This window comes from Blastomyces gilchristii (assembly GCF_000003855.2).
Source record: "Blastomyces gilchristii SLH14081 genomic scaffold supercont1.3, whole genome shotgun sequence".
NCBI lineage: Eukaryota > Fungi > Ascomycota > Eurotiomycetes > Onygenales > Ajellomycetaceae > Blastomyces > Blastomyces gilchristii.
The window spans coordinates 3,074,302-3,085,460 of record NW_003101680.1 but is presented as its reverse complement, the minus strand read 5'-3'; the positions used below and the strand labels follow the sequence as shown (position 1 = coordinate 3,085,460).

Sequence of the window (11,159 nt, the reverse complement as noted above, 5' to 3'; positions counted from 1 at the left end):
GTGCATTCGAAATTCTTCTGTCACTGATATTACTACTTTGAGAGCCTTGTAACAGTGATTACTATTAGAACTGATTATAACAGCTTATAACAGTTTACTTCAATCAAGAAACTCTTGTAACAGCAGATTTACTGAGCTCAGAGACTGAGTGAGTTCTGATTCAAAATAGAATATATTAAGAGAACTAAGAACTCAGCAGATAAACTCTCTTACAGGCCAGACTATGTTAAGAAGGTCAGGATGACAGATACAGAGAGACTAGAGAAGATAGAAAAGCTTTATAAAATGCTTAAACTGAGTGTTACAAAGAGATTGACTGAAGAGTCTCTCAATTTCCTGTAAGAGAAGAGAGAGAAGAAAGAGAAGAAGCTTATATAACTACTCTCTATAACACTGAGAGTTAACACTCTGAGAATCTCTGTAAGAATTCTTGAAGAGAGTATCTATAATCTGAAGAGTTTACAGACTTTGAGAAGTATTATAGAAGATCTGATGTAAGAAGAAACAGAGTATAAGTCTTTATAAAATCTTCTATTCAGATTGTCTGAACTGCAACTGAAGAATGAATATACTCAGTATATTCAGAAACTGCTTACAGCAGAGATCAACTCTGCAGAAATAAAGAATTGAAGAGACTTAAATAATCTCTTATAAAGAGAGAGCTGAATTTATATATCTATGAATAAGTTTCTATATGTAGAACTTATTAAAAGATATCATGACTCTTCTTTAGTAAGTTATTTTATAGATACTAGAACTTATAAGTTACTTATAAGAAAATACTTCTGACTGAAGATGTGAGAACTTGTGAAGAAAATAGTGAATTCTTATATTATTTATCAGAGTTTACAGATAGTGCAGTTCAGACTATATAAAGAACTTACTTCTCTACTCATTCTGTAGAAACCTTGAGAACAGCTAGAAATGAATACTCTTATAAGTCTTCTGAAAAGCAAGAACATATATGATATCTACTTTAACAGTATACTAATAATAGTGAATTACTTTATCAAGATAACATACTTTATACTCACTCACAAGAACTTGAAGTTAAAGAATTTAACTCACATCTTTATTCATGATGTGATCTGATTGTATGAATTATCTATAAACATTATCTCAGATAGAGAATTAATCTTTACAGAAGAGTTCTGATCTGATCTGATAACTATACTGAAGATCTTATAAGATTTAAGCACAGCTTTTCATCAACAGACAGACAGTTAGATAGAATATCTGATAAGTATATTGAAACAGTATCTGTAATACTTTGTTAATTATAATCAGAATAACTGAGTGCATTAATTATCACTTACAGAGTTTATATATAATAACTTAAAACATGTCAGCACAGATAAAACCCTCTTTAAGATACTCACTGAGACTTATTCACAGATAATCTTGATAAACCTGTGAGAGTACACTATAGAGTGTGATAATGTCTGTGAACAGGCTGAGAGAATTCAGAAGATTCAGGAGAAAGCTCACAAATTCTTGAGAAAGATCTAAGAGTATCAGAAGAGATACTATAACTTCAAGCATATTATAAAAAGTTTCAAGAAAGATAATAGAGTCTGACTAAGTCTAGAAAATATCATTATATAGAGATCTAGTAAGAAGCTGAATCTCTTGTAGACAGAGTCTTGTAAGATTATAAAGAAAGTTAGTTTACAGTTCTACAGATTGAAACTGTTATCTGAGTTATAAATATATAATGTTTTTTATATCTCTTTACTCTGTGAATATAAGAAATTCTTAGAAGAGAACTCTGTGACTCATCACTCTGTCTGTGAAGTACTAGAGAGTGAAAGAGAATATCAGATTAAAGAAATTATTAACTCAGAGAAGTGAGATTGTAAGCTCTGATTCAAGGTTCAGTGATAAGAGTATTCTGACAAGATGAATAAGTTCACTTAAGAATTATTCAGACAGATAAGATATCTGCAGAAGCTGAGACATGACTTTTATACTATGAATTTTAATAAGTCAGAATAATGTAATCTTCACTAAGAATCTGATTATAATAAAAATATTAATACTGTCATTTGTGAATTCTAGTCTATAAGATAATGAGTTTCTACTAAGATGAACAGTCTGCAGTGTATACAAGAGAAGAAGAAATTATATTCTTATTAAAGTTAAAAAAAAAAAAAAAAACAGAAAATAAACAGAACTGTGAACATAATTTAGAGATTAATAAAGAAAAAATAAAGAAAATCTATATTTATATTCTTAATACTTAAAACACTTAATCTCTTCACAACTATCAATTTTCTTCTTTAAAGAAGTAGAAAGTATTATATCTGTGATACAGATAATTGTTACATTTGATATAAAGACTGTCAGAAATGCACAGACTTCAGAGAAGTTGAATATCAGAGTATACACAGTTGTAGCAGAGTCTTGAAGACTGACTGTCTGTATATATAATCAGATATCTCTTATGAAACTGTATTCATTTCCTCAGTTATACTGAAGTATTCAGCCTGAAAACAATTGAGATGTGAAGAGAGAGCTTATCTACTCAGATCAACTTCTGTTATGAATTTATAACATTTACATTATCTTAATTATCTGGATTTTATGAATATCTGAAGACTTATCTCTCATTGACAATGAGATTGCAGAAATGTGCTGCAGTGCAAGAACTATTAATAGAGAATCTAGACATATTCATATATATCTGATCAGAGATTGTGTGAGCAGGAAGAGAGTGATTATAGGCCTGCAGAGCTGCAGAAGACACTGACAACACTGAGAGCTTTGTAAGAACTGTCAGCTAGAATCTGTAAGAAATTACTTATAAGAAGACTTACAGTAAAGAAAGGAACTGTGCTGCTTGAAGTCAGAAGCTGATCTGAGGAAGAAATGAGATGAGCTGCTGATCTGAAGATCAGGTGCAGTGACAGAGCTGAAAGAGATGAAGATGCAGTTATAAGTGATAACACCCCTGCTTCATCAGCTGATAAAAAGTGATCAGAGAAGTTGTAGAAACACTCATGAGAAGCTCAGCAGCAGTCAGACATTGTTTATAAAGATATTGAAATTTGAAAAAAAAAATTTTTATTCTTGAGAAGTTCTTGAATTAACATATAGATATTGTCAGAAACACTCTCTCTCTGTCATCTGAGTGAAAACACTTCACAGATGAATGAGAATACTCACAGTTTATAAGAATAAAAGCTGTTACAGAAAAAGAGAAAAGAAGATGAGATTCTGTGAACAGATCTGAGATATTTATACTACTCTAGAGAGATTTGCTTACACTGTGAGTGATTCTATGAAATAGTCAGATTACTCTAGTAAATAAGAGTGATTATAAATCACAGATCTGAATCTTTCTATATAACTATAAAAAGTGATTACAGACTGCAGATATCTTAATTCTACAATTCTACAGAGTTGATAAAAGAATGAAAAATTCCTCACAATTCTACAGTGTCAAAGAACAATGATTTATAAGAATGAGTGAAAGATTAACTTGTAAATACTTCTCTTTGATAAGAGTGATCTTACAGAGAGTGATTCATCTGTGAAATGAATCTGTGTAATAATCACATAAGAATCTTATGAAAATAATTGAGAGTCAACTGAAACTCTTCTATATAGAAGATGTGAGATGAATCTGTGTGATAATCACATAAGAATCTTGTGAAAATGATTGAGAGTCAACTGAAACTCTTCTGTATGAAAGATGTGAGATGAATCTGTGTAATAGTCAGAGAAGAATCTATAGATTACAAAGAATCTCACAGAATAAGAAACTGAGTGACAGACTCTTTTTTCTTTGTAATAATAAGAGATTTTTTCTCACTGAGGTTTTTTATAGATATGAAGAATTTTTAGTGAGTATCACTGCAGTGCTGAGCTGATTCTATGAAGTCACTCAGTGAAAGACTTCATGAATGAAGTCTTAGAGAGAGAGAAGTATGTAAGAAATCTCACTTCTCACAGATTCTTTATCTCTATTTCTATCTCTTGTATAATTAATAGAGCTAGCAGCTCTTGACTACATACAACTATATAGACTGGAGTTCATGAATACTATTCACAACTCAGCTTGAATACTATTATATATTTAATCTCTACATTTTATCTTTCTACTGTGAATACTTCTAGTAGTTAACAGTACATATCACGCCAAGCTGCAAACACCCGAATAATCGCCTGCGAGCACTTATTCTTACATCAACACATCTTCAACATTAACAAAGATTTACAGGTGTCAGAGAGAGATCTCATTATTTTCTTTTAAAGCTTGAACAGATGTTCAATCTTCTGCTCATTGAATATGCAGATGAGAATGTAAGATGTATAAGAAGAATCTGAAGATTATTAATAAGCTTGCAGATAGAACTGATGATAAGTAATAATAATTAGTTAAATATTAAGAACTGTACTAATATCATATCTGAGACTCTGTAACCTGAAAGCTTGAAATTGCAAGAGATGTTATTTTTAATGAAGAATTGACAACAGAAGAAGCACTGACAAATGTCATTAGAGAAGCAGTCAAACTGTCAGAGAAATTGAATATTCTTGACACTATAAAGAAATGACAACACTGCCTTCTAAGAAGACTTATAAAGAATAAACCTGATGTTTTAAAAATGCTTACTGATGATGATATGAACAGTATACTGAAACTGACCTATCTTCTAGATAATGAGACACAGCTTGTTATGAATGAAGAGTTCAAAGACTCTGTTAATAAGAATGATTCTGTTCTAAGTGTTCTGACAGACTGATTAACTACACTGACAGAAGTCAAGAGAAGCTCAGACTGAGACTATTAATATAAGACAATGAAAAAGAAGATTAAAATATTTGAATAAAAGAAGATATATATTGTTGTTAAGAAGACTCTGAAAATGAACATTCTTATAGATAAATGAGTGCACAATCAGAAATTTAATAATAAGAGTGAAATTATTCAGTTTAGAGCTCATTGAGTGATTAGAGAATTTCTACAATAATAAGATATTTATTATAATAAGTTATATACAGCAGTGATGTCTGAATCTACATCACAGAGCTTATTCACTATATTAATAGCAAGAGATTGAAAAGTCAGATCAATTGACTATGTATCTGCATTTTTGAATAAGATATTATCTCAGAACAAGATAATATTTATACAACTACTCACAGAGATTAAGCACAGTCATGATGAATTGATAGAGCTTGTACATCAGAGCTTATACAGAATGAAACAGACAGTAAGAATATAATATTTTCTTATAACAGAATACTTGATAAATCTAGAATTCAAGATCTTATTTTATAACAGTGAATTTCTTTATCATTCAATTTGTAAGTTATTCTTGACACTATATATTAATAACTGTCAAATCACAGAGTCTGAAGAGAGTGAAATTGAGTGAATTTTAATGAAAATCAGAAAAAGATTCAAGATAAAAGAAGTCAAACAGGATAAATCTTACCTGAAGATGAAGATTAAATACTAGAGAAATAATGATCTAGCAGTTATACAGAGCTGTTATATTGAGAAGATTCTTGAAGATTTCAGTATGAATAAGATGAATTCTGTGAGAATCTCTATGATAACAGGTATATAACTGGAATTTTCACCTGATAAGAATGATGAATTGAATGATAACTTTACAGCTATAAGATATCATCAAGAATTGAAATCATTGCAGTATTTGATCTCAAGTAGCTGATCAGACCTAGTATTCACAGTTAACTATCTCTTACATTTTAACTCATATTCACACAAAGCATGTTGAGCAGTGTTGAAGCATGTTCTACATTATGTCAAGAAGATGAAAAATCATAGCATATTGTATAAGAAGGAGATAGAAGATGACCTGAGTTCTATAATATACTGTGATTCAGACTGAGCAGAGGCAGATTCTCAATACAAATTGACTACTGACTATGTTATATTGATGAACAGGTCATCAATCTCATGGCAGTTGCAGAGACAGACATCTATTATCAAATCAATCACAGAAGCTGAATATATTACAGCTAGTGAGACAGCTTGTGAGATAATCTGATTGAATGATATGTTATATGATGCTGAGTTGATGAATGATGGAAAAGTGAAAATATACTCACATCTATGAGTTGACAATAAGGAAGCAATTGATCTAGCAAAGAGGGAATTCTTAACATGAAGATCGCGCCACATCAAGATTAGATATCATATTCTTCACAATTTGATTGGAAAAGGGGAGATCATGATGAAACATGTTGATTCTACAGCAAACATAGCTGATGGGCTCACCAAGCCACTGGCGAAGCCTGCATTTGAAGAATTTGTCAAAAGGATTGACATTCAGGAAATTGAGAAGGAATGATTGAATGGTAATGATGATACAGCGAATCAATGGATTTTGCATGTATTTCTTGATTTTTACAGTTATTGCTGTACGGACGCCTTTCCTAATGAGGAAATCAGGGTCTGATTCATGTAATTAATTATTATTGCATTTTTGAAAGATTTGAGGATGAGGGAGGCCCCGGGTGGCGGCTTATTATAGGCCACGGTGTAGCAAGGGGGGGTGTTGGTGATTACTACACCTACCCTAGTCACGTGCCACCCCAACCTATCCATTTAGTGTAACTCGCGTAGTTAGATTACAACACAACACAACAACGTTATCCTCCAAGAGGTGTGACTGGCTGAATGACTAACCAGGACCAACTTCGCCTTCCACCCAAGCCTCGTTCTGGCAAGGCGGCTCCAAGTGACAAGGTTGGTTAATTAATACTTAAACTCCCAACCCAACCCAACCGCCCTCTTTCCTTCTTCCTCCCTCTTCTTCTTCCCATCTTCTTCATCCATCACATCATAATCATCATCATCAACCTGTCTGTCCTGTCTGTCCGTGACACCTCTCCTCCTCCCAACGTTTCATCGTTTCATCGATCGGTTCTCTGTCCTCATCTTCCACTTGCCTTGCCTTCTCCTTTGGCATTCTCTCTTGAGTTGTTGCAATACGCCACAAACCCCGCTCTTCGGTCTGCCACTGAGTCACCATCATATCTTTGAATCTCTCTCAACGTTTCAAAGTCCGCCACCATGCAGATTTTTGTAAAGACTCGTAAGTTCATCCACTCCAGGACTGTTGCTGCCTCCAAGATCCATTTCAACGTAAAACAGTCTGCTAACATACCGCTCTTTTTTTTTTTCCCTTGCCTATAGTCACCGGAAAGACCATCACACTCGATGTTGAGTCTGGTGATACGATCGACGCGGTGAAGTCTAAGATTCAAGACAAGGAGGGCATCCCTCCCGATCAGCAACGTCTTATCTTCGCCGGCAAGCAGCTGGAAGACGGCCGTACTCTTTCTGATTACAATATCCAGAAGGAGTCTACTCTTCACTTGGTTCTCCGTCTCCGTGGAGGAATGCAAATCTGTATGTCTTTTGAACAAGTCCTCTCCTAAATTGACATGTTCTACGTGAGAGAAAACCAGGCGCTAACATATACCCTGCAAACAGTCGTCAAAACTCTTACCGGGAAGACCATTACATTGGAGGTGGAATCTTCTGATACCATCGACAATGTAAAGAGTAAAATCCAGGACAAAGAAGGCATCCCCCCAGATCAGCAACGCCTGATCTTCGCTGGAAAGCAACTGGAGGATGGCCGCACCTTGTCTGATTATAATATTCAAAAGGAATCGACCCTCCATCTTGTCCTTCGTCTCCGTGGTGGAATGCAGATCTTCGTTAAGACCCTGACCGGCAAAACTATTACCTTGGAAGTCGAGAGCTCAGATACCATTGACAACGTTAAAAGCAAAATCCAAGATAAAGAGGGTATCCCACCAGACCAGCAACGACTCATCTTTGCCGGGAAACAGCTCGAGGATGGCCGAACACTCTCGGATTATAATATCCAAAAGGAATCCACACTCCACCTTGTCCTCCGTCTTCGTGGCGGTATGCAGATTTTCGTTAAGACCCTGACCGGCAAAACTATTACCTTGGAAGTCGAGAGCTCAGATACCATCGACAACGTTAAAAGCAAAATCCAAGATAAAGAGGGTATCCCACCAGACCAGCAACGACTCATCTTTGCCGGGAAACAGCTCGAGGATGGCCGAACACTCTCAGATTATAATATCCAAAAGGAATCCACACTCCACCTTGTCCTCCGTCTTCGTGGCGGTATGCAGATTTTCGTGAAAACCCTGACCGGCAAAACCATCACACTCGAAGTTGAGAGCTCCGATACCATTGACAATGTAAAAAGCAAAATTCAAGATAAGGAAGGTATCCCCCCAGACCAGCAGCGTCTCATCTTTGCTGGTAAGCAGCTGGAAGATGGTCGGACACTCTCTGACTACAACATTCAAAAGGAGAGTACTCTCCATTTGGTGTTGAGATTGCGGGGTGGCCAATAAATACATCAACCCTTTGGCTTTTATTTTGCTGCTTGGGTGTTTTCTTGTTTTTTTTTTCTTTTCCTACGGCTGGAGGAAATACAATCACCGGCTTGGCGTCTTTGGGCAAGGGGGATGGATTCTTTTTATGACCTATTTTCTTCTATCACAATTACGACATGGCATGCATTCATTTACACTCCGCTAGCTAGCTCCAACACATACACTACCTAGGTACTTCTTGTGCTCAAACTACTCTTCAAAATAGAAGACTCGTACAATACTTTTTTTTTGACTGGATTCGTTCTCACTTTTTTTCCGTAGAAAAAATATAGCGATAGCTGGGATTTTAACTTGTAGTTGCCACCTATGTTCTTGTATCAGATCGGTGGCAACCGGCCCTGGAGGCCTGCCTAATTAACTAAGGATGGATAGTTAAACTAATTAAGCGATTTCCGCGAGCTTCCAGCGTTTGGCGGTGACTCAGCACTGCCAAGGTTTGCGTCATCAATCACGTGATATCTCGCATGGCTTCCAACGTCATTGAGCTTGGGAGTTTCATCATCATCTTTGTAACAATCAGACATTGACGAACGAAGACGACTCCCGACAACGAAAAAAATAAAGTCTACACCACTATCCGTCATATCGAAAGCCTTAATTAAATAATACAAAGGACACTCCTCTCCTGCCGTGATGGGTGAAAGATAAATTTTTATTTCATCCCCACCCGCATTTCCCTTTTTTTTTGAAAAAAAAAAAATAATATCATTCAGCTCGGGATGCCCACATACTTCTACCATATCCTCCTGGAATTGTTGGTAGCTGGTGGTGGTGATAATCTTAAGCATAATAATATTATTACTCCGACGCCGGCAGACGACGAGTCCGTCCGCGTTAACAACAAAAACAGCTCACATACCTCTCCTTCGTCATCGTCGCCGTCATCACCGTCCTGCCTGCATTCACGTTCGCATTCACAGGCGCGTTTACATTCTTCTTCTCAGCCACGACGCCTCCTCGATCGATTAGATAACGATAACAACTTCGCGCTGCAGGCTTTCTGTGACGCGTTGCAACCTTTCCGCAACAACAACAACAACAACAATAATAATAATACTAATACTAATAATAAGAGGAGGACCAGAGGTGCGGCTGGCAAGGCGTCAAGAGGCGGTGATAATTTGAATAGCCATCATAACCATTTGAAGAGGAAGGACGTTAGGAGCAATCATTGCAACGGGAATAGCAGCGGTGGGAAGATTTATAGGGATCTTGTTGTTCTTGGTGGTGGTAGTGAAAGTTGTGGTGACGGTGGTGAGTTTCATTTACTTTCAGTTCTTGGGTTTTCCTTTCGTTTTTCGTTTTCCTTTTCCGAAATCCCTGTTACCGGTTGGCTGTTATTGTTATGTGTTTCATTGTGAAAGTTCGGAGGGGAATGTTGGTTGTGAAATGAATGGACTAACTAACTGAGCGGACAATGTTTTCCCTTATTATGAAATAAAGTAGGCAAAGATCCGAACGGACTCCGTCAATGTCGAGTGTCGTCTGGAACTTTTTCTACATCTACTCCTCCTACGGCTACAAATATATCTACAACTACAGCTACAGCCACACCCCCCTCTGTTCAGCCCGAGACAGCTGGCATTCATCACCAACCGCAAATACATGAGTCGCATACCTACTCCGCATCTACGAGTACTACTACCACCTCTTCTTCCAGAATTACAAACGACAAACGCCTAGATCAAATTTCCATCCAGAGCATCGACATGGTTGTGCCACCGCAAAATCAAAACCAGCAACCCCAGCTCCAGAGCCCGCGGCAGACACCCACGGTCACGAACCAACAGCCCCAACAACTTTCTAACAAAGGGAGCAGTCCAAACAACAACCAGATAGCCAAGGGCATTGGCACAAGCGTTATCGGCGGCCTAGCGACGAAGGGCAAATATGTCCCGCTCGACCAGAAAGTCTCAGATAGCGCGTGGGGTATTGTACATTTATACCGTGATGCCGATGAGACCTCCGCACTCTATAGGGACGACGATGACCCGTCGTTTCTGAAAGGGTCAGCGCTGACACGGAGTGCGATGCTTGATGGTAATTCCAGCAACAGCCTTGGCAGGAGATATGGCAGTGATGATGTGGAAACTGGCAGTGGGTCTGGAAAATCCGGATCGTTAGCAACCGCACCAGCAACAGCAACAGCAGCAGCAGGCGTCCAATCTGTGGAGGATTGTACGACTTTATGTATCCTCGCGGTGCCGTCATACATGTCTCCGTCGGACTTCTTGGGATTTGTGGGTGAGCAGACGAGGGATGAGGTTAGCCATTTTCGAATGATTAGGACGGCGCGGGCGAATCGGTATATGGTTCTAATGAAGTTTCGGAGTGGGAAGAGGGCGAAGGAATGGCAGCGAGATTGGAATGGGAAGGTGTTTAATTCCATGGAGGTGAGTTTGTTCTCTTTTGTTTCTTTCTTTCTGTTGTTTGGTGGTGGCTGGAAAGCCATTTTCTTGAATCCGGATTGTTGCTGATGATTGACTCTTTCACATGTTTATAGCCTGAAACTTGTCATGTTGTATTTGTGAAAACTGTCGAGATTCAGGTGGAGGCACCGGGGACAGAGAGCAAGTTTCCGGATATGAATAATGACCCCTTTACGCCCGCAACAACGAATCATGCCCTAATTTCCTCACCATCCTCCCCCGCTCAATCGGGTACCCTCTCATCGACTTCCTTATCTACGAAACCATTGGCACCTCCAACGCCATCGCTAATAGAGTTACCAAGAA

General features: G+C 37.5%; 2 protein-coding genes across 2 annotated transcripts in view; both read left to right on the top strand.

Moving 5' to 3' along the window:
* The first annotated feature begins 6,708 nt into the window (after positions 1–6,708).
* BDBG_02296 (polyubiquitin) lies at positions 6,709–8,652 on the top strand. The gene is made up of 3 exons (XM_002627579.2): positions 6,709–7,073; positions 7,175–7,390; positions 7,475–8,652. The coding sequence occupies exons 1-3, from the start codon at positions 7,052–7,054 to the stop codon at positions 8,380–8,382; spliced, it is 1,146 nt and encodes a 381-aa protein (XP_002627625.1). The 5' UTR covers positions 6,709–7,051; the 3' UTR covers positions 8,383–8,652.
* A 491-nt stretch (positions 8,653–9,143) lies between these two features.
* Positions 9,144–11,159, top strand: part of BDBG_02295 (BRCA1-associated protein) — a gene marked incomplete at both ends in the record, with an annotated part of 3,148 nt that continues 1,132 nt past the window's right edge. The window contains 3 exons of the mRNA XM_031720726.1: positions 9,144–9,678; positions 9,868–10,817; positions 10,928–11,084. Of these exons, the coding sequence (XP_031576991.1) occupies positions 9,144–9,678; positions 9,868–10,817; positions 10,928–11,084 (1,642 nt within the window). The remainder of the gene's footprint in view (positions 9,679–9,867; positions 10,818–10,927; positions 11,085–11,159) is intronic.

Excerpts from the sequence above, each read along its gene's own strand:
- BDBG_02296 (XM_002627579.2), top strand. The coding sequence starts at position 7,052 with ATGCAGATTTTTGTAAAGACTC. Across the intron at positions 7,074-7,174 it reads GCAGATTTTTGTAAAGACTC|TCACCGGAAAGACCATCACA; the intron begins GTAAGTTCATCC and ends CCTTGCCTATAG. Across the intron at positions 7,391-7,474 it reads CCGTGGAGGAATGCAAATCT|TCGTCAAAACTCTTACCGGG; the intron begins GTATGTCTTTTG and ends CCCTGCAAACAG.